This window comes from Monodon monoceros, unplaced genomic scaffold (assembly GCF_005190385.1).
Source record: "Monodon monoceros isolate NGI ecotype Baffin Bay Population unplaced genomic scaffold, NGI_Narwhal_1 Super_Scaffold_20, whole genome shotgun sequence".
In the NCBI taxonomy this organism is placed as follows: domain Eukaryota; kingdom Metazoa; phylum Chordata; class Mammalia; order Artiodactyla; family Monodontidae; genus Monodon; species Monodon monoceros.
In genome coordinates, this window is record NW_021703777.1 from 89,790,258 (window position 1) to 89,818,235 (window position 27,978).

The following is a 27,978-nucleotide window of genomic DNA, read 5'->3' on the forward strand; positions in this document are numbered from 1 at the left end:
ATCCAGACTTCTCCTGAGGGATTTTACCAAAAGTGACACCAACCTTCCCCCCTGGTTTCTACAAGAGATTTGATGTTATGGCCAAAGGAACCAGTAAAAGAGGAAAGTTCTTTGATGGGGCTATTCCACCCCACTCGAAGGGTTTGAGAACATCTGCACTTTAAAAATAGACGAAGGGAACTGACGATGAATTTACAGGGATCTACATTTTTGACAAAGGACATGTACGTAAAAAGCTCTAAATCCCACTTACGGTGAAGGTGAGAGGGGGGAGTTCGGCACATGCATGGGAAACAGTGGGATAGGTGGCTAGGATAGAGAAATAAGCTGCTCATTGTATGAAGCAACTTCTCTTTTGTCATGAGCCCTCAGAGTTATTCTTTTTACTTTTTAACATCTTTACTGGAGTATAAATGCTTTACAATGGTGTGTTACTTTATGCTTCATAATAAAGTGAATCAGCTATACATATACATATATCCCCATATACCCTCCCTCTTGCATCTCCCTCCCACCCTCCCTATCCCACCCTTCTAGGTGGACACAAAGCACCGAGCTGATCTCCCTGTGCTATGAAGCTACTTCCCACTAGCTATCTATTTTACATTTGGTAGTGTACATATAAGTCCATGCCACTTTCTCACTTCGTCCCAGCTTACCCTTCCCCCTCCCCATGTCCTCAAGTCCATTCTCTACGTCTGAGTCTTTATTCCTGTTCTGCCCCTAGGTTCTTCAGAACCATTTATTTTTTAGATTTCATATATATGGGTTAGCTTACAGTATTTGTTTTTCTCTTTCTGACTTACTTCACTCTGTATGACAGACTCTAGGTCCATCCACCTCAATAACTACAAATAACTCAATTTTGTTTCTTTTTATGGCTGAATAATATTCCATTGTATATATGTGCCACATCTTCTTTATCCATTCATCTGTCAGTGGACACTTAGGCTGCTTCCATGTCCTGGCTATTGTAAATAGAACTGCAGTGAATATTGTGGTACATGCCTCTTTTTGAATTATGGTTTTCTCAGGGTATATGCCCAGTAGTGGGATTGCTAGGTCATATGGTAGTTCTATTTTTAGCTTTTTAAGGAACCTCCATACTGTTCTCCATAGTGGCTGTATCAATTTACATTTCCACCAACAGTGCAAGAGGGTTCCCTTTTCTACACACCCTCTCCAGCATTTATTGTTTGTAGATTTTTTGATGATGGCCATTCTGACCATTGTGAGGTGATACCTCATTGTAGTTTTGATTTTCATTTCTCTAATGATTAGTGATGTTGAGCATCCTTTCATGTGTTTGTTGCCAATCAGTATATCTTCTTTGGGGAAATGTCTATTTAAATCTTCTGCCCATTTTTCGATTGGGTTGTTTGTTTTTTTGTTATTGAGCTGCATGTAAGTTTCGGAGATTAATCCTTTGTCAGATGCATCATTTGCAAATATTTTCTCCCATTCTGAGGGTTGTCTTTTGGTCTTGTTTATGGTTTCCTTTGCTATGTAGAAGCTTTTAAGTTTTATTAGGTCCCATTTGTTTATTTTTGTTTTTATTTTCATTTCTCTAGGAGGTGGGTCAAAAAGGATCTTGCTGTGATTTATGTCATAGTGTGTTCTGCCTATGTTTTCCTATAAGAGTTTTATAGTGTCTGGCCTTACATTTAGGTCTTTAATCCATTTTGAGTTTATTTTTGTGTATGGTGTTAAGAAGTGTTCTAATTTCTTTCTTTTACATATAGCTGTCCAGTTTTTCCAGCACCACTTATTGAAGAGGCTGTCTTTTCTCCATTGTATATTCTTGCCTCCTTTATCAGAAATAAGATGACCATATGTGTGTGGGTTTATCTCTGGGCTTTCTATCCTGTTCCATTGATCTATATTTCTGTTTTTGTGCCAGTACTATACTGTTTTTATTACTGTAGCTTTGTAGTATAGTCTGAAATCAGGGAGCCTGATTCCTCTAGCTCCATTGTTCTTTCTCAAGATTGCTTTGGCTATTCGGAGTCTTTTGTGTTTCCATACAAATTGTGAAATCTTTTGCTCTAATTCTGTGAAAAAGGCCAGTGGGGGCTTCCCTGGTGGTGCAGTGGTTGGGCGTCCACCTGCTGATGCAGGGGACACGGGTTCATGTCCCGGTCTGGGAGGATCCCACGTGCTGTGGAGCGGCTGGACCTGTGAGCCATGGCCGCTGAGCCTGTGCGTCCGGAGCCTGTGCTCTGCAACAGGAGAGGCAACAACAGTGAGAGGCCCACGTACCGCAAAAAAAAAAAAAAAAAGGCCAGTGGTAGTTTGATAGGGATTGCATTGAATCTGTAGATTGCTTTGGGTAGTAGAGTCATTTTCACGATGTTGGTTCTTCCATTCCAAGAACGTTGTATGTCTCTCCATCTGTTTGTATCATCTTTAATTTCTTTCATTAGTGTCTTATAGTTTTCTGCATACAGGTCTTTTGTCTCCTTACGTAGGTTTATTCCTAGGTATTTTATTCTTTTCGTTGCAATAGTAAATGGGAGTGTTTCCTTAATTCCTCTTTCAGATTATTCATCATTAGTGTATAGGAATGCAAGGGATTTCTGTGCATTAATATTGTATTCTGCTATTTTACCAAATTCATTGATTAGCTCTAGTAGTTTTCTGGTAGCATCTTTAGGATTCTCTATGTATACTATCATGTCATCTGCAAACAGTGACAGTTTTACTTCTTCTTTTCTGATTTGGATTCCTTTTATTTCTTTTTCTTCTCTGATTGCTGTGTCTAAAGCTTCCAAAACTATGTTGAATAATATTGGTGAGAATGGGCAACCTTGTCTTGTTCCTGATCTTAGTGGAAACGTTTTCAGTTTTTCACCATTCGGAATGATGTTGGCTGTGGGTTTGTCATATATGGCCTTTATTATGTTGAGGTTAAGTTCCTTCTACGCCTACTTTCTGAAGTTTTTATCATAAATGGGTGTTGAATTTTGTCAAAAACTTTTTCTGCATCTATTGAGATTATCATATGTTTTCTCTCCTTCACTTTGTTAATATGGTTTATCAATTTAAGTGATTTACATATATTGAAGAATCCTTGCATTCCAGTGATAAACCCCACTTGATCATGGTGTATGATCCTTTTAATGTGCTGTTGTAATCTATTTGCTGTATTTTGTATTTTGTTGAGAATTTTTGCATCTATGTTCATCAGTGATATTGGCCTGTCATTTTCTTTCTTTGTGACATCTTTGTCTGGTTTTGGTATCAGGGTGATGGTGGCCTCACAGAATCAGTTTGAGAGTGTTTCTCCCTCTGTTATATTTTGGAAGAGTTTGAGAAGGATAGGTGTTAAATCTCCTCTAAATGTTTGATACAATTCTCCTTTGAAGCCATCTGGTCCTGGACTTTGTTTGTTGGAAGATTTTTAATCAGAGTCTCAATTTCAGTGCTTGTGATTGGTCAGTTTATATGTTCCATTTCTTCCTAGTTCAGTCTCGTAAAGTTGTGCTTTTCTAAAATTTTTCCATTTCTTTCAGGTTGTCCATTTTATTGGCATATAGTTACTTGTAGTAATCTCTCATGATCCTTTGGATTTCTGCAATGTCAGTTGTTATGTCTCCTTTTTCATTTCTAATTCTATTGATCTGAGTCTCTCCCTGTTTTTCTTGATGAGTCTGGCTAGTGGTTTATCAATTTTGTTTACCTTCTCAAAGAACCAGTTTTCGGTTTTATTGATCTTTGCTGTCATTTCCTTCATTTCTTTTTCATTTATTTCTGATCTGATCTTTATGATTTCTTTCCTTCTGCTAACTTTGAGGGGTTTTTTGGTTCTTCTTTCTCTAATTGCTTTAGTTATAAGGTTAGGTTATTTATTTGAAATTTTTCTTTTTTCTTGAGGTAGGATTCTATTGCTGTAAACTTCCCTCTTAGAACCACTTTTGCTGCATCCCATAGTTTTTGCATCATCCTGTTTTAATTGTCATTTGTTTCTAGGTATGTTTTTATTTCCTCTTTGATTTCTTCAGTGATCTCTTGGTTATTTAGTAGTGTATTGTTTAGCCTCCATGTGTTTGTATTTTTTACAGATTTTTTTCCTGTAATTGATATCTAGTCTTATAGCACTGTGATTGGAAAAGATACTTGATATGATTTCAATTTTCTTAAATTTACCAAGGCTTGATTTGTGACCCAAGATATGATCTATCCTGGAGAGTGTTCCATGAGCATTTGAGAAGAAAATGTATTCTGTTCTTTGTGAATGGAATATCCTGTAAATATCGATTAAGTTCATCTTGTTTATTGTAATATTTCAAGCTTGTGTTTCCTTATTTATTTTCATTTTGGATGATCTGTCCCTTGGTGAAAGTAGTGCGTTAAAGTCCCCTACTATGATTGTATTACTGTTGATTTCCCCTTTCATGGCTGTTAGCATTTGCCTTAAGTATTGAGGTGCTCCTATGTTGGGTGCCTAAATATTTACAATTGTTATATCTTCTCCTTGGATTGATCCATTGATCATTATGTAGTGTTCTTCTTTGTCTCTTGTAATAGTCTTTCTTTTAAAGTCTATTTTGTCTGACATGAGAATTGCTCCTCCAGCTTTCTTTTGATTTCCATTTTCATGGAATATCTTTTTCCATCCCCTCAGTTTCAGCCTGTATGTGTCCCTAGGTTTGAAATGGATCTCTTGTAGACAGCATATATGCGGGTCTTGTTTTTGTATCCATTCAGCCAGTCTGTGTCTTTTGGTTGGAGCATTTAATCCATTTACATTTAAGGTAGTTATCAATATGTGTGTTCCTCTTCCCATTTTCTTAATTGTTTGGGGTTTGTTATTGTGGGTCTTTTCCTTCTCTTGTGTTTCCTGCCTAGAGAAATTCCTTTAGGATTTGCTGCAAAGCTGATTTTGTGGTGCTGAATTCTCTTACCTTTTGCTTGTCTATAAAGGTTTTAATTTCTCCGTCGAATCTGAATGAGGTCCTTGCTGGGTCGAGTAATCTTGGTTGTCGGTTTTTCTCTTTCATCACTTTAAATATGTCCTGCCACTCCCTTCTGACTTGGAGAGTTTCTGCTGAAAGACCACCTGTTAACTTTATGGGGATTCCCTTGTATGTTATTTGTTGTTTTCCCTTGCTGCTTTTAATCTTTTTTCTTTGTACTTGATTTTTGATAGTTTGATTAATATGTGCTTTTTCGTGTTTCTCCTTGGATTTATCCTATATGGGATGCTCTGTGCTTCCTGGACTTGATTGAGTATTTCTTTTCCCATATTAGGGAAATTTTCAAGTATCATCTGTTCAAATATTTTCTCAGTCCCTTTTTTTTCTCTTCTTCTTCTGGGACCCCTATAATTCGAATGTTCGTGCATTTAATATTGTACCAGAGGACTCTGAGACTGTCCTCAATTCTTTTCATTCTTTTTTCTTTATTTTGCTCTGAAGTAGTTATTTCCACTATTTTATCTTCCAGTTCACTTGTTCATTCTTCTGCCTCAGTTAGTCTGCCATTGATTCCTTCTAGAGAATTTTTAATTTTATTTATTGTGTAGTTCTTCATTGTTTGTTTGCTCTTTAGTTCTTCTAGGTCCTTGTTAAATGTTTCTTGTATTTTCTCCATTCTATTTCCAAGATTTTGGATCATCTTTACTCTCATTAGTCTGAATTCTTTTTCAGGAAGACTGCCTATTTCCTCTTCATTTGTTAGGCCTGGTGGGTTTTTACCTTGCTCCTTCATCTGCTGCGTATTTCTCTGTCTTCTCATTTTGCTTAACTTACTGTGTTTGGGGTCTCCTTTTTGCAGGCTGCACGTTTGTAGTTCCTGTTGTTTTTGGTGTCTGCCCCCAGTGGGTAAGGTTGGTTCAGTGGGTTGTGTAGGCTTCCTGGTGGAGGGGACTGGTGCCTGTGTTCTGGTGGATGAGGCTGGATCTTGTCTTTCTGGTGGGCAGGAATACATCTGGTGGTGTATTTTGGGGATATCTCTGAACTTATGATTTTAGGCAGCCCCTCTGCTAGTGGGTAGGGTTGTGTTCCTGTCTTGCTAGTTGTTTGGCATAGGATGTCCAGCACTGTAGCTTGCTGGTCATTGAGTGGAGATGGGTCTTAGCATTGAGATGGAGATCTCTGAGACAGCTTTCGTTGTTTGATATTATGTGGGGCCTAGATGTCTCTGGTGGATCAATATCCTGAACATGGGTCTCCCATCTCAGAGGCTCAGGCCTGACACCCAGCTGGAGCACCAAGACTCTGTCAGCCACCCAGCTCAGAAGAAAAGGGAGAAAAAAGAAAGAAAAGAAAAGAAAAGAAGAGAAGAGAAAAGAAAAAGTTATTAAAATAAAAAAAATTATTAAAAATGAAAAAGTAATTTAAAAAAACAGAAAGACAGAGCAACCAAACCAGAAAACGAATCCAGTTATGATAACAAGTGGTAAAAACTATACAAAAAAAAAAATTGACAGAATCCTAGGACAATTGGTAAAAACAAAGCTATACAGACAAAATCATACAAAGAAGCATACGCATACTCACAAAAGGAGAAAAAGGAAAAACATATATATATATTTATAAAAAGAAAGGAAGAGAGCCACCAAATCAATAAACAAATCTGCCAATGATAATAAGCTCTAAATATTAAACTAAGATAAACATAAAACCAGAAACAAATTAGATGCAGAAAGCACACCCGATGTCTTCAATTGATCCGTAAGTCCACCACCTCCATTTTGGGATGATTTGTTGTCTATTCAGGTATTCCACAGATGCAGGGTACATCAAGTTGATTGTGGAGATTTAATCTGCTGCTTCTCAGGCTGCTGGTAGAGATTTCCCTTTCTCTTCTTTGTTCGCACAGCTCCTGGGGTTCAGCTTTGGATTTAACCCCGCCTCTGGTTTTAGGTCGCCTGAGGGCATCTGTTTCCCACCCAGACAGGACAGGGTTAAATAGGAGCTGATTATGGGGCTCTGGCTCACTCAGGCGGGGGGTGGGGGGGGTGGGAGGGAGGGGCACGGTATGCAGGGTGAGCCTGCGGCAGCAAAGGCCAACATGACATTGCAACAGCCTGAGGCGCGCCGTGTGTTCTCCTGGGGAAGTTGTTCCTGGATCACGGGACCCTGGTAGTGGCGGGCTGCACAGGCTCCTGGGAGGGGAGGTGAGGATAGTGACCTGTACTTGCACACAGGCTTCATGATGGCTGCAGCAGCAGCCTTAGCATCTCATGACTATCTCTGGTGTCCACGCTGATAGCCACAGCTCGCACCCATCTCTGGAGCTCATTTAGGCGGTGCTCTGAATCCCCTCACCTCTCGCACCCCAAAACAATGGTCTCTTGCCTCTTAGGCAGTTCCAGACTTTCTCCCGGACTCCCTCCTGGCTAGCTGTGGTGCACTAAGCCCCCTGCAGGCTGTGTTCACGCCGCCAACCCCAGTCCTCTCCCTGCGATCCGACCGAAGCCCGAGCCTCAGCCTCAGCTTCCAGCCCCGCTCGCAGACAAGCCTCTCGGGCTGGTGAGTGCTGGTCGGCACCAATCTTCTGTGCAGGAGCCTCTCCACTTTGCCCTCCACACCCCTGTTGCTGCGCTCTCCTCCGCGGCTCCAAAGCTTTCCCCCTCTGCCACCCGCAGTCTCCACCCGCGAAGGGGCTTCCTAGTGTGTGGAAACCTTTCCTCCTCCGCAGCTCCCTCCCACTGATGCAGGTCCCATTCCTATCCTTTTGTCTCTGTTTTTTCTTTTATCTTTTGCCCTACCCAGGTATGTGGGGAGTTTCTTGCCTTTTGGGAAGTCTGAGGTCTTCTGCCAGCGTTCAGTAGGTGTTCTGTAGGAGTTGTTCCACATGTAGATGCATTTTTGATGTATTTGTGGGGAGGAAGATGATCTCCACATCTTACTCCTCTGCCATCTTGAAGCTACCCCCTCGGAGTTATTCTTGAGGCTTTTGTAGACTGACTGTATGACCTTCAGTAAATCACTTCATCCCTGGCAGCTTCTGTTTCCCTGTCAGCAAATTAGGGATTAAGATCTTCCTTTCCACTCATGAAGGAAGGTGGGTAATAAATGGTTTTGTTCTGCTCTTGAAAGAGTCAGGTAAGTCTTCCTTAAGTGCAAAGTATTACTCATGTACTCTAGAATCTAGGTAGAAGAACAGAGTTAAAGTGTTCCTATACCCTAGCAGAGTTTTCTATCAGACTTCCAAGAAGCAGGGCTTTCTGAAGAGAAGGTTGTCTACAGGTCTAAGCAGATAAACATGGCAGCCCTTCTGAATCCCAGGGGCTGGCATGGTGCACATGTTCTCCTGGGCTTGAAACTTTCAATTGCCATTTCTTACACTGAGCAAGTAGTTTAGCTTCTCAGGATATCAAATTATCATTTGAAGACTCAGGATTTTAATACTGATGTAGATGAGAAGAGGATGAGAAACGTTTTGCATAATCCCTTTCATTTAGAGTGTGAAAAGTAGACATTAGAGCCCTTCATTTTTTTCCTCTCATTCTTCTAAGTACAAAAGTAACTAAAATTCATAAGGAAGATCATGATGTCATCTTGAAGTATATGGCCTTAAGCATGAGTTTACGTTACATATATTCTGTGGCAATTGGATGCTTCTTGGTTTATTTGTTTCTTTTTTATCTTAACCTAATTAAGTGCCATGCAAAACATTTGAAATCATACTAGGGGTGTAAATTGAGATATGTAAGTGTCCTATATACAGTCAACTCCCCACTCCACCTTGCTGGAGGTAACCACTCTTAATATTCTTTATTCTCCTAGATACTTTTTTCTTTTTTTTTTTTTTTTTTGAGGTATGTGGGCCTCTCACTGTTGTGGCCTCTCCCGTTGCGGGGCACAGGCTCCGGACGCACAGGCTCAGCGGCCATGGCTCACGGGGCCCAGCCGCTCCGCGGCATGTGGGATCTTCCCGGACTGGGGCACGAACCCGTGTCCCCTACATTGGCAGGCGGACTCTCAACCATTGCGCCACCACGGAAGCCCTACTGAATTTTTCTAGAGAATCATACAGATTTCTTAAGTTAGTTCAATTCATCCTCCTGAGGCAAATTTTTTTAGTCTGGGAGTAATGTGTCTACTGACCTCAAACTCACATATCCCTTGAGGGATCAGGATTTGTTAAAAATAATAATAATGTTTCTGTCTTCTGAATACTTCAAGCCTTGCTACTTCCCTTAGCATTATATCAGAAATGCATACATAGCAAGTTCAAAAGCTGCTTCCTCTAAGGATTTGTGAATACAATTTGTTGTACGTGGAACCAAGTCTTCACAGCACAGAACCCAACACAGGGTGGTGGTAAGATGCTGTGTGAATCAACTTTTAACAGCATTACTCCTTCATATTCTTTTTGGAAGCACTAACTGGTTCACACAAATACATCACTGGGAGCCCAATAAATAATGTTTCAGATTCAGTACATGCTCCCTAAAGAGCCTTCTGTGCAACTTTAGATATTTTGTGGCTAAAACTAACAATAAATCCGGGGCAACATTCATCACTGCAAGCTCCTGGCGGTGAACCTACCCCATAAAGTCAGATCCTTGTCCATTTTTTACAATTCCACTTCAACGTGTTCATTAATATAAGCCTAACTGACAATTATTCCAGTGACCCTGGCAGGTGTTCAAATCCTCATTAAAATAAAATAAGTTGCCAAAACTTTGTCTTTTCAATGCTACATTTGAGTTGAGTGTGTTAGGCTATAAATCCTCTTAAATCTGTGTTGAATAATTTAACTTCAGGGAAATACAAAGAAATGTGTCAAAAGAAAATGTGATAGAATCAGTAATTTCCTTATCTATGCACATTCTAATGAATTATGCTTAATTTATGACATTCTAACTCCCATAGAATTTTAGGAGATTGAGTCAAAACTTTACATCTCAAGCTCCTCCTGGTTGTGAATACTTTCCACAAACATATATGGAACACCAATCCTTTACTGAATACTCACTATATGCCAAGTACTTTGATAATATTGGATATATATTTATGAATAAAAGAGAATTGTCCTCAACTCATAGACACTAGAGTTTGGTGTAGAAAGTGTATAATTAATAAGAAAGGGTAAAATAATTAAGTGCAAACTGTGGTATATTTAATGAAGGAAAAGGACAGAATTCTGTGAGTGAGATTCATGTGGACACAGGGGACCTAGAAGGTGTGATGGTTAATTTTTACTTGTTGACTGAGTTAGGCCTTGGTTCCTGGTTGCTTAGTCAAACATCAGTCTAGATGTTGCTGTGAAGCTATTTTTGTAGGTGTGATTAACCTTGTAGGTTTAAGTAAAGGAGATGACCCTCGATAATCTGGTTAGCATCACCCAATCGATTGAAGGCCTTAAGAACAAAATCTGAGGTTTCCCAGAGAAGAAGGAATTCTGCCTCAAGACTGTAACAGAGAGTTCCCAGCCTACCAGCCTGCCCTACAGATTTCAGACTTGCCAGTCCCACAATCCCATGAACTAATTCCTTAAAATCCTCTCTCTCTCTCTCACACACGTGAACACAGTTCTGTTTCTCTGAATGGCTCTAACTCAGTGGTCCCCAACCTTTTTGGCACCAGGGACCGGTTTCATGGAAGACAGTTTTTCCACAGACCAGGGGTGGGAGGGGGGGATGGTTCAGGTGGTAATGGGAGCGATGGGGAGTGATGGGGAGGGATGGGGATCGATGGGGAGGGACGGGGAGAGGCAGAGGAAGCTTAGCTCGCTCACCCACTGCTCACCTCCTGCTGTGCAGCCCGGTTCCTAACAGGCCGCTGACCAGTACTGGTCCACAGCCCCGGGGTTGGGGACCCCTACTCTAACTGATACAGAAAGCCTTTCTTAAGTCCAGGTGTATTTTGTCATACCTAAAGAGAGAACCACTCATGAAACCAGCAAGGATAAAGTGATCCCCAGTTGAAGAAACAGCAAGTATGAACGTCCTAAGACAAGAAAGGGGAGATTAACATGACTGAGGTTGAAGGAGAGAGGGATTTATAAGATGAGGCCATCAGGGGGGCATTGAACAAGTCACACAGAGCCTTGTAGGCTAGATTGTTCAGAGTGTGGTAAGAAGCCATTGATAGTTTAAGTAGGGGAGTAACATGACCTGTGTTTTGGCAGATAAAGGGTTTGGTCAAGGAGGAAGGATGAAGAAGAGAAAAGCAGTAAGGAAGATATTGCAGGAGTCTAGCCAAAATATAATGGTGACTTGGACTAAAAATTGTGGTGTTTGGGATGTAAATGAGTGAAGGAGTTTGATCTCTATTTTGGAAATAAAAATGACAGAATTTGATGATGGATTGAAGGTGACCAATAGAGAAAGAGAAACAGTACAGATGATTCCAAACTTTCTGACTTAAGCAAATGGACAGATATGGAAGCCGTTTGCTAAGACACAGAAAACTGGGAGAAAAAATGCTGAGTGGGAATGGGGTGTTAAGAGTCAGGGATCAAAAGTTCAGATTTAGTCTCATAAAGTTTTATAAGTTACTGTGGTTGGATATATGATTACAGAGCTAAGAGGGGAATTTTGGGCTGAAGGTATAAATTTAAGAGTCACCAGCATACAAGGTCATGAGAATGGATGATTAGTAAAAATTATAGTGACTCTAACATGTATTGAGTACATATGGTGAAATAAGCTCTGTCCAATGTACTTTAGAGGTAATTAATTGCCTTCATTCTCTTAGCAGCCCTATAAAGTAAACTTTTTAAATAAAGAAACTGAAGCACAGAATGGTTAAGTGACCTTCCCAGGGTCACACAGCTAGGAATGAACAAGTCTGGAATTTGAACCAACGTACTCTAGCTGCAGAGTCCATGCTTTTAACCATTGGGAATGACTGAAAAGAGAAAAGAGAGGAGGATTCAACCTTGAGGTGTGGGGAACTCTGACATTTAGAAGATCAGTAAAGGAGATGAGTCAGAGACAGCAAAAAAAATACTGAAGGAGAGCAGAGATATGGGAGTAAAGCCAGGAGAATGTGGGATCACATCAGCCTAGAGACCATACTCCTCCAAGAAGTAAGAAATGTGTTGAGTGATGCTAAGTGGGCAAGCAAGAAAGCAAGATAAGGGTGGAGACGTATCTATATCAGTTAGCGCTCTTGGATGGTAAGCAACAGAATCCTAGCCTGCTTAACAGGAGGGGAGAAAAGAAGTCTTTGGAAGGATCTAGGGCAGCTCACAGAACTGAATGAAGACACGAGCACCCAAGCCCTATAAGAAAGAAGCACTGGGGAAGCTCCAGAGAGTCAGGAATAAACTAATGATGGTGGCCACAGTATTCACTGAACTACAACTACATCTCTTTCAAGCACCCCTCATTCTCTCTGTTGGGCTACTTTCAGTTTCCTAGGCACAAGTGCTTTCCAGAGAAATAATCAAATTCTGACCCCTGCAGGAGGAAATGTGGAGGCAGGGCCTCTGCTTGGCTGGGAGAGTTGGGAGCACAAAACTGTGCCTGCCAACTTTTCCTGCCTTTGCGCTGCCTTCTCCTCTTCTGCGAAAATCTTGTCTACAGGTTACATTTTTTTTTTTAACATCTTTGGAAGAAAATAACTTGCAGTGAAGAACTTCTGGTTCTTTCTGCTCTTACAGCCTTTTCACATGTTAGTTTCTGGGACACACTTTCCCTATTATTCAGTAGGCATGGTTCTTCCTATGGCTTTCAGTAGCATCTTAAATCTTGCCTTCCCTGATCACATGTCTACGTATCACATGTCTGTGTAGGTCAGATCACTACTCCCAGATACACTCTATCACTGCACCCAGTTTGTTCCTTTCTCAGCATTTATCATCATCGGTAATAATAAATTAACTTGTTTATTTGTTTTCGGAATCCCAGTGAGATGGGATATTGATGAAGGCAGGGCCACTGATGTTTGGGTCACCCACTTATATTCAGTACCCACTACTTTTCCTGGGACAGAATAGGTTTTTTTTTTTTTTTTTTTGCGGAACGCAGGCCTCTCACTGTTGTGGCCTCTCCCGTTGCGGAGCACAGGCTCCGGACGCGCAGGCTCAGCGGCCATGGCTCACGGGCCAGCCGCTCCGCGGCATGTGGGATCTTCCCGGACCGGGGCACGAACTCGTGTCCCCTGCATCGGCAGGCGTACTCTCAACCACTGCTCCACCAGGGAAGCCCAGAATAGGTTTTGATGGGTACTTGTTGCTTGAATAAATGAATATGTTCAAGACATCTCAGATAACTCCCTCCTTAACTATGAACAGGGCTGTGGGCACTCTGTAAAGGGCCCCTGGGGCTAAATCTCAGCCTCAGGGGATTCCTCTTGGCTAATTCTTCCCTTTAGAACCTGCTTACCATGTTATGGTATCTCTGGTCTCCGTCCCTGGTTTCTGCATTCTTTTCCAACCTTTTAGTTGAACTCTCTGTGGAGATCTAGATTCTGGATCCCCTCACAAGCTATCTTCCAGGTATTCTTGGATCCCAGGACCTGTAGCCCTGCACAGGACACACCCTTCCCTTCACCAAACACCTTGTTTAGGGGTGCTTCTCTGGCTCTATGTGTCTGCAAAAAGTTTTGGAACAAGGAGATACAAAGATTAAGGAAACAATGCTCTGTCTTCAAATGCTTTACAAGCTAATTACAAAATAAGCATCGAGTCTAAAAATCTATCTGCAAATAAGAAATACTTTTAAAACACCATTTGTGAGCATTACATCATTGTAATTGAGGTTAGCAACTTTGAGAAAAGAGTTAATATTTGAGCCAATCTGATCAAGTTAATCACCATAAAAATTAATTTGCATAAATGACAAATTTACATAGTACCAAACCATGTTAGATAAATGGGTAGAAATATATCAGAGTTAATAGGTTATGGGAAACTTCAGGAATGGAAGGGCAAAGCTGGAGAACTAGCAGGGGGCAAATATGACCCATAAAGATTTTGAGAATCATCATTGAAATACCTTAAGGGGAAAAGAGAGAATCATGTCACCAAATAAGGTATGTTGTTAATATGTTAATCAATCTTGATGTATAGTGTGCACTAAACATTATCTTAAAATGCTTTAACATACATTAGGTTATATCATTTCAAAGCCATATCAAGGGAAATATTAACATTTTGTGAAAGAGGAAATAAGGAGTAGCACATTTGTAAGAATAACCCAGAATCACATTAGTGATTAACTTCTCAGAAGCAAACTACTCAGCCTTTTTTTTTTGAACTGGCTTTGCATAAATGCTCAATGACACTTATTATTTTTTTTTTTTCTTTTTAGGACCTCTCAGCATAGTTCCTAGTTATAGCCCTTCAACTTTAGGGCTAGTTAACTTTAGTTATCTAGCTATTTAGTCTAAACATGTAGCTTTCTAAACGTTATGCTCTGTCTTATTCCAAAAAGATATCGTAAAAAGATTTGTTGAAATATCTAGAAAAAAGAAAGAACATAAAATATTCCAAGGAGTAATTTAGTTCCTTATCACCAAGAAAGTAAATAACATAACTTCTGCAGTTAAAATCCATGTTTGGATCATCTTACCAAAAATGTGGTCCAATACAGAGCTCTTTATGAAAAAACAAAAACAAACAAAAACACCTAACTAAACATTATTTGACATAAACAAATTCCAGGAAAGGATATGATTAGTCCCTTTGCGGTGTATTGTTACAGCTCGTGGTCTGTAATTATGTTAGGACTCTGAGTGCCCATATGTTATCCATGGTGACTGGAAGTGGGGTAGGCAATACTGTTTTTCAATGGAACTAATTGTTGATTAAACACATTTTAATACACCATACGCAGCTGAGCAATTTACTGCTTGTCAGCACAGAATCAAGGCACCATGTAATCTGTGCAGTGAAGCAAATGCTAATCATGCCTACTTGGTTTCTTCTGGAACTCCACATAAAACCTCATATTAGTTCCCTAATGAAAGGCAAGCCTATTACTGAACACACGTTGTATTATCATGAATAAGTGCTACTGATTTATTAGATAGATTGCATTTATTGAAAACAGAATGGAGCATACAGTTAATTACTAGTTTTTCCTAATTAATTAGAGTTTTATGTGACTAGAATATTCTTCAGCTGATAATAGTGCTCTCTGCTAGAGTCAGATGAAGGTGGTATTTGAAGTGAGGCCACCCTCGGGAGCACCCTGCACTGCCCTCCTCCATGCATCACTAGGCCTGGAGATTTAGGGAGGACGTGTGCTTCTGTGCATACGTGAGGAATTGAGAGGCACCTAATCTTGAATTCCAATCCCAGCTATGACACTTAGTAGCCTTTTTGCCCTGGGAAATCTCCCTGAACTTCATCTTCCTCATCTGTAAATAGGGGTAATATCTCCTCAAAATATTGGTGAGGGCTCTAAAAGAAATCACGTGTAAGTGTAGATGTTTATGCATGGTCAGTCCTGATGCTGAGTTCCCGAGCCCTTCCACCGAATAGATCCAACACAAACAAAAATGTCCCATGGTGACACTCTTTGGGCTTTGTGGGGAAAGTAAATTATGCAGTCAGAGCTCTGTAAATACACCATTGAGAACAACTTATCCCACCTTCTCCAAATTTTGCAGAGACAAATACTGAAGACTTGACCTAGGTGACGATTGTTTGTCCTGAAATCAAATAATTAATGAAATAGCCAATGAAATAATAAATCTCTGCCTTCTTTGCCTTCAGACCTTGTCTTCCACCTCTCAAGTCAGGGTTCTTTCTACTCTACCAAACCGCCTGTGGAATTTTAATTCACCTTGTCCATACCACATACCAAATCATGAAATCTGCAACCAGCAACTCACACATATTTATTGAGTTTCTGCAGAAGATGGACTGCAATAAGCTCTTGGAAAGTGGATAGTAAGCAAATAGACATGATTCTTGCCCTCAGGCAGTAAAGGGACCATGTAACTTGTTATTTATTTTTCTACATTATTACCATAGAGCCTGGACCAACTCTTGCATGTATGACATTTTTGGGGGCGGACTGATCATAAAAGAGGTTTAGAAACTTCCCAAGGTCATACAGGTAATTAGTAGCTGAGATAGAATTGTAACAGACACGTTTGAGCTTCCATCTCAAAATCCCAGCCTCCTCTCCAATAAGAACACACAGAATGTCTCTTAAAAAAATAGAGTGAAAATAAATTTTTAAAAACATCTTGGCCCTGAACAAAGGGAATTTTCAGCTCTTTTGTATGACAACTAGGTAGAACCAGAATTTATAATTCTAGCAAGACTGCCCTAGGGTGAACAGTTGATATGCAGGTCATGTCACGCAGTTTGTCATGCAGGTGCCATATGAAATTCCAAATTACATGTAAAGAAGTTTATAAGATAGAGAAGCAGCCTAATGTAAGTGTAAAGAGCATAGACCCAGAGTCAGACTACCTGGGTTCACAGCCTGACTCTGCTATTTACTTACTCATGAACTTGGAGATGTCATTTAGCCTCTCTGTATCTCTCAATTCCTGTTCAAAGATAACTCTGACCTTTTTGTCTCAGCAACCAGAAGAATGAATTGATGCTTTAAAAGACTGAAGGAGGACCATATTTGGAGAGGAGCCCCATGTTGTTTAAGGATTTAGGGTGCCTGGTAGTCATCCAAGGAGAGTTATGGCGTAGGCAGTAGCATATGTATGTCTAGAGTTCAAGGGGAGAGGTCCAGACTGGGAAATAAGCATCAGTGACCTCAATATCGAAATCATATTTATCTCCATGAGGCTAGATGAGATCACCAAGGGAACAAGCACAAAATAGGTCAGATTTATGTTTTAGAAATGCCACTCTGACAGAGCAGAGTAAGAAGAATGAGAATAGAGGCTGTTAGGCCAGCTTGAAACCTACTGCAGTAGTTCAAGCTTGAGATAAGCAACGATGATAAACATCACCAGTAACCATGGTTATAACAGAAATGAATTGTAATGCAATGGAATCATAGTGAAAGATGAATACAATGCCAGTTACAGTAAAGATACAGCAAAAAGGCTGCAAGGGCCAGGCCACTCCTCTTATTTCTGTGATCTAAAGGCAAGGAAGGGGCTTCCCTGGTGGCGCAGTGGTTGGGAATCCGCCTGCCGATTCAGGGGACGCGGGTTCGTACCCCGGTCCGGGAGGATCCCGCATGCTGCGGAGCGGCTGGGCCCCTGAGCCATGGCCGCTGAGCCTGTGCGTCCGGAGCCTGTGCCCCGCAATGGGAGAGGCCACAACAGTGAGAGGCCCGCATACCTCAAAAAATAAAATAAAATAAAGGCAAGAAAGGCAGAGATTAATTTGTCTCTTGGAATTTGTGCCACTGCCCCAATGAGGGAAGACTGGACTCTCACCTTTAACTCATAAAAAACAAACTTCACAATCTTTTAAAGATGAGCTCTCACATATTTTTAGGATATATACTCTAATCCCTTAGATTTTGCCTTCACTCCGCCCCTGCCCTCACCAACACAACCACCTAGAGACAATTACAAAGGAGGCAGTCAGGGAAGTTTCTGATATTTACTTTCTTTAGGATACTGTCTCCTTCCCAGAAAGTCTGGACATTAGAAAAGCCTGTCTTTCTCATTTCTCAGCATTCTCTTCTTCCAAGTGCCTAATTATAATTCTTTATTCCTTGTGTCCACCATTCATACATCACAAATCTCTATGTGTGCAGAGGTGGGAATAGGGCTGGGCGTGTTTCTGTGTATGTGTTAAAATTCAGTGAACAAGGTGCATAAGAAAATAAAGAACAAAATAGAAGAAACTGGAGCATATGTTGCTTAGAAAACAAAAGGAGTAAAAGGGGCCTGGTGATTCAGCTTTGGGAATACATTTATTGGAGTTTCAATTAGGATGCAGAGAAATGGTAAACTGGACAATTTCAAGTCTACCTGTTGATGAAGACGATCCTGCTTTTATTTAATATTGGGCCAATGTACGTCACTGAATGTTAATCCCCTACAATAATATGGATCTTCTCAAGGAATTACTTAAACTGGTGTCCTTTGACTTTCCATATACTTTAAAGTTTCAGATTTGTGACCTTTTCAAGGGATGTACAGAATGTTATTAGGCAGGAGGAAATCGCAGTTTACAATTCTCTCCATTCCACAAATTATTTAAGGTAAATCCAAAGAAAAATAAATATCCTCAGTGGGATCTGCTTGTATGTTACATATCACAACTGTATCAGAAGGCAGTGATGTTAGCGGGTTATTTTATTACTCTAATATGAAGTAGCACAGTCTCAGAAGCTAGGTTTGGGTGGGTTTTTTCTTTTTAATTATTTTACATGTCAAATCTAGTTCTATTAAGATATGTTAATGTGGGGGGTTTGTGTGTGAATTCCAAACAAAAAAGCATGCCTGCAGCATGAAATTGGTACCAGAGTTGGCACAGCTTTACTCTATATGCAGCAATGGCCTCATGGGAAGGATGATTCTATTTGTTAAAATACAAAGCTCTGAATAACGACTGATAGATCTTCACATTGTCCACGAGTCCTGTGACGTCTTAGTCAACTCCTGTTAGCTTCAGTATTTGTTTCAGTTGGCTATTGCTGCATAACAAACTTCCCTGAAATTTAGTGGTTAAACAACAAGGAAGCATAGAGAGAGTGCTCTAGATTCAGACTTTGGATTCTCATCATTCTTCAAACCAGACAGGGCTCCGGCAGAAAGTTCTTCGGTGTATGCAGTGTCTGGGAAGCTAGAATCTCTTAGAAAGCTTCTTCACTCGCAAATTGACTCCTCAGCGGGGAAGGTTGGAACAACGCGGACTAGTTGAGAATCTCTCTCTCTCCCACGACCTCTGTGCTTGGCTAGTGTTATGTGCTGAATTGTGTCTCCCCCCAGAAAAATTCATATGTTGAAATTCCAACCCCCCAGTATCTCAGAATGTGACCATATTCAGAGATAAGGTCCTTATAAAAGAGGTGATTAAGTTAAATAAGGACGTTAGGATGGAGCCCTAATCCAATATGACTGGTGTCCTTATAAGAAGAGGAAGAGACATCAGGGATGCACGTGCACAGAAAAACAACCCCGTGAAGAGGCAGCAAGTGGGCAGCTACCTGCAAGTCAAGGAGAGAAGCTTCAGAGGAAACCACCCTGCCAACACCTTGAACCTAGACTTGTAGCTGCCAGAATTGTAAGAAAATAAATTTCTGTTGCTTCAGTCACCCAGCTGGTATTTTATTATTGCAGACCTAACAAAGTAATACAGCTCGTTTGAGTTTTCTCACAATATGCTGATTTCAGAACAGTTGAACACAGTAGCTGGTTTCCAAGAGAGAAGAAAGAGAAATCTACCAGTGCTTGTAAACCTTGGCCAGGAATTGGTATAACATCATATCTGTCGTATCCTGCTGACCAAAGCAAGTAACAAGGTCTGCCCAAATTCAAAGGACTGGGAAATAAATTCTACCTCTTGACATGTGGAGTAGCATTTGCTCACAGGGAGGGGAGAAATTGATGGTGGCCATCAATGGAGATCATCTACCACAGGCTCTATCAAAACTTCCCACTTCTCTTCAGCCCCTCTATTAAACATCTCTCCTGTTCGCTTTTAGATTTTGATTCCTACTTCAGTACACTGACACCGTCTAGTGTTAAAGCTCACAGTTTTCTACCTCTCTACTAAAATCACACAGTAATATCCACTATTTCTTTTGCTCCTTTCCTCCAGGCTTTAATAGGAAAGAATTTTCTTTCTACTCAAAGTTAATTCATGTACCTGGGCCCTAAAGTGTTCTTCATACCAAGACATCTTCCTGCAGTCATCACTTTCTCTTTTGAGTCTGAAACTGCCACCTATCAACTCCTTCCTCATAGGCAAACAGCTTTCCTGGTCCCAATGTATCTCCCACCACGGGGCAGAGTTTTCCAAAGTGTGCTCTACCGTGATATTACTCTTTTCCTCTCCTCATCAGAAGCTTTGGAAGCAGGATTTACTCTCCCTATCTTCACATCATTACCTAGGATTAGTTTCTCAACACTCTACAATGTGGTTTCTATCCCTAATGTCTCCCTGAAACTGCCCTGAATAAATTTTTTAAAATAGCCTGCTATTTTAAAAATACAATGGAAGGGCTTCCCTGGTGGCGCAGTGGTTGGGAGTCCACCTGCCGAAGCAGGGGACGCGGGTTCGTGCCCCGGTCCGGGAGGATCCCACATGCCGCGGAGCGGCTGGGCCCATGAGCCACGGCCGCTGAGCCTGCGCGTCCGGAGCCTGTGCTCCGCAACGGGAGAGGCCACAGCAGTGAGAGGGCCACGTACCGCAAAAAAAAACCCAAAAAAACAATGGAAGCTTTTCAATATTTACCATATTGGACGTGTCATATCATAGAATAGGTATCTCCTCCTTGAAAATATTTTCTACTTTCTTGGTTTCTCTTGTGTTCTTTCTGTCTCTCTAATCCAGAATTCTTTCATCTTCAAGGGTTTCTTTTTCCTACGCACATCTATTAAACATTGCTTTGCCTTGGAATTTTGTTCTTGACCAATTGTTCTTTTTAATTTTCATTCTCCTAAGAGGAGCACATCCATGTTCATGGAACCATCTACCATCTATGCCAATAAATCTCAAATCAGTCTCACCAGCCCACGTCTCACTCAAGCTGTCCAATTATCTAATTGTCACATCTGCCTAACTCTGGCATAGGCCCTCTGAATTCAATATGTACAAACTAAGCATGCCATTTTTCATACCCTGAAACTGCATTTTTCTCTTGCATTTTCTGTCTTTTAGGGTCCTTGATTTTCCACCCAATTACTCAGCCTAGAAATCTGGGATCATCCTTGATCCTTTATTTTCCTTAGTGACCCATATCCAATCAGCCATCAAGTTTTGTCAGATTTTGTTTTCTCAGATTTATCCCCTCCTCTTCAGCCCAGTCCTTCATGCCACAGCTCAAGCCTACATCATCTGTCTTATGAAATGGTCAAAGATGTTCTAATCAGCCTCCCTGCCTCTATCTTCTACTCAGACTTTCGTCTCCATCCCAACACCAGATCTTTCAAGTAAAACAGAAAACCAACCAGGCAATTCGTACTGAAATTAATTCTTTACTGACTCTATTTTCTGTCAGTGAGACCAAATTTCTCAAGTTCTTGAGCCATGGCATTCTGCCTGCTCCTGAAGTTTACCCTGAGGAATGAGACGAGATAGAAAGTCTGAGTCCAACATAGAGTTAGAAGGAAAATACTCTTTAGTTCGTGTTGTTATATTTTGCTTTAAAACAAATTAAAATCTTCAGAGCACATGGAATTCAGAAGTCAGTAATTTCAAATATAGGATCTAACCAAATTAAGGGTAATGCTATATTTAACTGCGTATCAGTAATTCTTGAGAACTGGATTGTCTGTGGTTATATATCTTTTAAATGCACATTGAGTAGTAATAAGAAGAAAAACAGTAATTATGAAAGCCAGTAATAACATGACAATTCTACCTATTCTGGAAAAATCTACCTCCAAAGTCATTACACCATGCAACTACAAGACCTCGAAAGGGCCACAAATATTAAACTATTGAAGTATCACATTTCACTTTCTATACAAATATGCAATTCTAAACCAGGCTGATTTTTGTGCCTTCTCAGTCTGAGTTTCATTTTAAGCAAATTAAATTCGCTTTAGGATGCAATTTTACAACAGGAAAAATAACAAATTTTGTCCATTGCGAAGATTAGGAAAAACTATATATAGATTGTTTGCAGTTTCCAGATGTCTCTTGAATAACCCTTTCTTTGTGCTAGGCAATATTTCAAGCATTTTACATTAACTGTACAATAATGTTCAACAATAATGTGTCATATTAAATACGAAGCATCGTATATTAATCTACACAACAACACTATGAACTACATACCACTATTATCTCAATTTTACAGAAGAGGAAACTTAAGCACAGAGATGATAGAGTTACCTAAGAACACACAGTCAGGGAGCAGCAGAGCTAGATTCAAGCTTAAGCAGTCAGCCCATAGTACATGCTCTTAACCACTCTCTATGTTTTCTACGCTCTCAAATTTGTTATCTGCTTTCCATTTCCACTCCCCCTACTCAATTTCAAGGGTTTGACTCTTGCAATGTCTTAATAACTTCCTTATTTCTAGTCTATCAGCAATCCATCCACCATGCTTTCGTCAAAGTGATTTTTATAAATAACAAATCTACTGATGCTAATTCTGCTTAAATTCTTTAATCGCTCTCTTTTCTTTTATGTAGATAAAATTTAAATTCCTTTGCATGACTTTTGAAGTCCTTCAGGATTTGACATTTTCCTGTATTTCCACCCTCATTCCCTGCCACTCTCTGCCTCATATTTTAAGTTCTAGTCCTAAGGAACTAGACACCCAACCTTTCCAGAGCATGTGATATATTCTCTTGCCAAGTTGTAATTCGATTGTTTGAACTCAGGCACTCCATTTATTACTCTGACTCTCAGATGTCTGTGAAGCCTCCTCTGTCCTCCCCCACCTCCCAGACCATCCTGTGTACCTTGCTTATGGTGTGGTTACATTGTGTAGATGGTTTATGTGCCCATTTCTTTAGGGCAATGCTGTGTCCCTTCATCTTTGAGTCTTCAGTCCTCAGTGAATTTAAAGGAATAAATATATCAGTGTAGTGTGGTTTGAGTGTTGGCTCTGTCAGTTATTAACAGTGTAACTTTGTTTTCTCAACTGTAAAATGAGATAATGACAGCACCTACATATGTTATAAATTGTTGGTGAAGATTAAATGAGATAATATATACATAATGATTAGGCAGGTACCTGACACATGGTAAATATCCCAAAGTATTAGACAGTCTTCCTATGACTATTCTGGGTCATTTAACATCATCGTGTTCATGAAAGTATCATGCATATTTTTCTTTAATTCTGAATCTTAATTTGAAAGGGCAATGATCCCACTTCATACCTATTGTACATTGAATTTAATTTCCCGACCGGCCTCAAGCCTATTGGGTTAATGTTATAATTGACAGAAACACAAGTAGAGTTCTTCCTGGTGGATGCAGCAACAAGTTCCATCACTGTGGTGCTATAGATGTTCTGCTCAGACTCTGCACTTGGGACATTTGAAAATCAACCCTTAGTACTTGGAGAAGCTATGCTCTCACTAGACAGCTACTTATGTCAAGAGAATTTCATCCTCCAAGAATTGTGCCTTCACGCTGCAGTGGTTAAGACTCCGTGCTCCCAATGCAGGGGGCCCGGGTTCGATCCCCGGTCAGGGACTAGATCTCACATGCATGCTGCAACTAAGAAGTTCACATGCCACAACTAAGGAGCCAGTGAGCTGCAACTAAGGAGCCCACCTGCCTCAACTAAGGCCCAGTGCAACCAAATAAATAAAATAAATGTTTTTTTTTAAAAAACTTTCTTATAATTTTAAAAAAAAAAGAATTGTGCCTCCATGGGATGGCACAGTTATGAGAGCTGAGTCAGTCCACTGACAAGCCACACCAAGGGCTAGAGTCAGCTGCTTCTGAAGAGGATTGCATTTCTCCTAGTAACTTGGAGCAGAAGTGTCATCATATGTGTGTACTAAAATAGCCTGTGCTACCTTTGTTTCAGAGACTCATATCTGATTACATGTACTGGGATTGATACTACCACAATTACCCCACCACCCTGGCCTTCTGTTACTGAATGCCTGTATCCCCTGAAATTCATATGCTGAAATCCTAGCCCCCAGTGTAATGAAATTAGGAGGTGGGGCCTTTGGGAGTTAATTAGGTCATGAGAGTGGAGCAATCAGGAATGAGACTAGTGCCCTTATAAAAAGAGACATGAGAAAGCTTGCCTCCTCTCTCTGCTTTCTAATATGTGAGGATACAACAAGACAGCCAATAAATAGGAAGCAGGTTCTCACCAGACACTGGATCTGCTGGCACCTTGATCTAGGATTCCCAGCTTCCAAAACTGTAAGAAATAAATTCTGTTGTTTAAGCCACCTGACCTGTGGTATTTTGTTACAGCAGCCTGAAATGATTAAGATGTAGGCAATTTTTGTGAAGGACTCCCCTTTTAGTTTTTTGACATTTGAAATATCATTTGAACACCTCTGAACCTCAGATTCCCCATCTCTCAAACTGGGCAAGAAATGTCTCATGCAGCATTGTGATCATTAGAAATTACACTCATAAAGTATCTTGTACAGTGGAAGCCACATAACTTCTGCCAAATCTGTGGTGCTCAACAGCAATAGGTAGCACTCATTTTCAGTTAATCCTGTGAATATCAACTCAACATGAACGCATGTACATGGATCTAAAGAGTAACTTCTGTCTTGTTGTTTTTGCACAATTCCAGTGATTGATTTTATGACCATTTTAACTCACCTGTTCCTTTAATTCTCCCCATAGCCTGCCACCAACCCTCAAAGGAGCCACTGGATGGAAAAGAATAACTTTTCAAAGCAACATCTGATTATATAGCATATATAATAATTTGGTCTTAGATTTTAAAATGCACAGTAATTGCATCATTCAAGTTTATGTTTATTCCAGCATTTTGTGTATATTAGACCCTGGCCAGACAGGTCAAAACACATCCTAAAAGAGCTTGTACTCAAGGGGGAGAGAAAAATGGTAAAATGAGCTACCAAGATAAGCCACAATAAGACAATAGTAAAGGTAGAATGAAGTGGGAATAATTAAGCTTGCCGGGTCAGGTGAGAAGAGTGAAAAGGGGATCTAGGAAAGGTTATATTTGAATCAAGACTTGAAAGACCACAGAGCATCTTCTAGACACGGAAGGGGCATTGAAGCCATTGGAAGGAGAGATAACCAGACATGGCAGGATGGGAGCAGCATGGAGTTGGGTTTACATCAAGTGTGGGACTCTTGGTGAGGAGACATCGATTAGCAGCTAAAGAGGGTATTATAGCCACAATATTATGGGGTTTATACTCATAATAAGGGCTAGGAATTTTTCCTAAAGGCAGAATTTGAAATCTCCTTAGAAACCTGGCTTGAGGTAAAAGCCTCTTTTTACAAAGGGAAGGCTTGGGCTAATTCCGCAGGCTCAACGATGGCTCAGAATTTACTACCAATGCATGTAAACTACACAGTCTCTTATGAACCCTTCTTCCTCTTCTAGTGATTGGTTGAATCTCCGTGACATTATTTTCTCAGCAAAAGGATTTCCTGACATAATGGTGTCAGTTCATATTCAGAATGAATAAAATATTGACTTGTTTCCTTCTCCATTAAAACTATGTTGAATGCCTCTAAATTACTACTCTCTATCAAACTGACCTGAACATCAGAGCATGAACTTTTGTTTCTGTATAGAATTACTTAGACAATCCAATGAGTAAGTCCCCCAGGCCAACACAAATTCAATTTCTCAAAGAAACAGAGAAAGGCTAACAGTATCTGAACTGACCCTTTCATAAGAAAATATGCAGTTCATTCTAGAGTCCCTATTGGTAGGTCTGCGCCAACCTTTCAAAAATCCAAATGGTTTATGCAACGTCCACAGTCCTTTCAGTTTTGCTTAGAACTTTCAAATAGAGAAAACTATTTTCAAAATAAAAATCTGCCCTTCCTTGGGGACACAATTACTGAGTTATTTAGTCCTCAAGATAAGAGAACTGCTAAAGGGTCTTCAACTCTTCATCTAAGGACTAGTCTCCTTCAGAAACATTTCCTCAGACCAATACACTAGAAAATAATGATGATGCTGGGTTATGCTTGGCAGCAAAGCATCCTGCCAAGGATGAGGATACTTGATTTATTGTTCCATGGTAACTAGAACCGTCTGGCCCTGGATCTGCTTCTTACAGAGCTTGCTTTGTTGAGAAGTGTCCCTGGTGCCCTCCACTTTTTGCCAGTGACAACTCTGAATAAGAGGCAGTTTCTCCTGAAATCACCTTCGCTCCTTCTAGGAAAGGAGCAGGTGAAATTCCAATTGGACAGCATCTTGAGAAAGGCTCTGCCTTCTACTCAGTGATTTCTAAGGGCGTTCCTGAGTGCATTCACCGAGAAGAACTATCTGTATTTGTCACAATAGTATAATTTTAGAAGGTGAGCTGGAAACCTTGGAAAAGTTATTTCAGCTCTCAAAGCGTCACGCTTCTTAATACTAAAACATAGAAAATGATGCTTAACAAATGTTGTATTCTGAAAAGCATCTTAGTAAACCTTGCCATCCGAATGTGAGTTATTTTTTATCATTAACGCTGATAATAATAAACATCTTCCACTGGACAATGTCGAATATTTTATACATTCAATGGTCAATCTTTTGATGAAAATAGTTTGAGGTTTTCAAGAAGTCAGTATCTCAACACAAGGAACTCTACTTCATTTCACTGAGCAGTAGAAACTAACACAACGTTGTAGAACAACTATACCCCTAATAAAAAAAAAAAAAAAAGAAGTCGGTATCTCAAGAAGCGATTCAGATTCGTTTCTGGGGTTGGCTGCCAGCTGAGATAAGGCTCTGCAGACTTGAACCTAGGCTATGTTATCTAAGCACCATGGTAGCAAATGGGACCTACAAGTATTCATTTTATAACTTGCTAGTGTTGTTACCTAGGTCACTGAGTTTACCTTTCTGGCTTCAGTTAGTGCTCCTGTGAAACCTGAGAAATAATTTGGCACATTACAGCCCTGAAGACTGAGACAACCCCATCTCTCCCTGGTACAGTGGTTAACGTATAAAAGTGCTCTTGAAAGGCAGCTACCGTCATGCTCAGTAATGGTTGGCATCATTAGTTTTTTAGTTAATTCTTTGAACATCAATCCATCAGTGATATTCTCCCCCATATTCAGATGATTGGTTTTCTTATAGCTTTGAGAATTAATTTTCAGCTACTACACCTGAATGAAACGATCTGGTGTAGGAGGTATTCCAATAATAATCATGATGCTGATAATGTAATAGTAGAGATAATAATAATAATATGGCCGTTTATTTAAAATTTATTGTTTAGTCTGGACTTTGGGGATTTAAGAAAATTTGTTAGAGTTGGGAGAGAGAGAAAGAGAGGGAGAGCGAGAGAACATGAGAAGGAGAGATTGATTACTGGGTAAATAAAAGGTATTTCAAGGAACTCAAAAAGGAGAAAGTACAAGTGAATTTCAGTAGAGATTGGGATCCAAAATTGAAAAACTATCAGGAATTAAGGTTCATATTTCTACAGCCATACTGTCTTTGCTTTTTCTTCATCTCTGAGCCCACAGCTGAGAAATAATCTCCCCAGATGTTCCTACGACTCCTCTTGGCTCAAACACCGAGACAGACAACTGGTGTCTCTAATTTCCCATCCAGATGTTCCAGGGAGCAAAGCTAACTGGCCAGTCTTCTTTTAGGTGCCCTCCCCAGCTGCCTCCAAGTGTCCTCCCCTGTTTCAGTCAGTGCCAGCCACCAGGAAAGAGTTAACAGTTACAAGCAGGGCTTCAGAGGCTCTTGTTTGTAAATTGGGCTGGGGGAGGCACAATCCCAGACCTGGATTCATTTGTCCCAGGTCAAATAACTAACATGAGGCAGAGCCTGTGATAAACCCAAACCCACCCAAGATCATACCATTTCCTTGAGTTCTGTTGCTCTCCGATCAAAGTGGTCCAAAGCAGTGCTCGCTGGTGACTCAGGGCTGGCCTCCATGTGGCACAACAGTGAGGGCCTTTGTGAAGCTGGGGCTCACTTGAGCACCCACATGCAACATCATGAAATGACAGCAAGGACGTGAAAGGGCCTTTGAGGGAAGCTAATTCTTTGCCCATCACATGAGGCGGCTTCAGACAAGTCCTTAAGATCAGTGTCTCTCGGACACTGATGGGTGTGTACAAAAATCATGCGGAGGTCTTATTATTATTTTTTTTATTTATTAATCTCTTTTAAGAAAATTTTATTGGAGAATAGTTGATTTACAATGTTGTGTTAGTTTCATGTGTACAGCAAAGTGAATAAGTTATACATATACATATCTCCACTCTTTTTTAGATTCTTTTCCCATGTAGGTCATTGCAGAGTATTGAGTAGAGTTCCCTGCGCTACACAATAGGTTCTTATTAGTTATCTGTTTTATATATAATAGTGTG

General features: G+C 40.3%; 1 protein-coding gene across 6 annotated transcripts in view; it reads left to right on the plus strand.

The window, feature by feature from the left end:
• The window catches only part of KCNIP4 (potassium voltage-gated channel interacting protein 4), a 1,181,969-nt gene that overhangs the window by 1,083,663 nt on the left and 70,328 nt on the right, over positions 1-27,978 (plus strand). The window contains exon 2 of one of the 6 annotated variants that reach the window (XM_029234912.1): positions 20,119-20,139. The exons of the other annotated variants lie outside the window; for them this stretch is intronic. Within the exon in view, the coding sequence (XP_029090745.1) occupies positions 20,119-20,139 (21 nt within the window). The remainder of the gene's footprint in view (positions 1-20,118; positions 20,140-27,978) is intronic. 6 annotated transcript variants of the gene reach the window in all.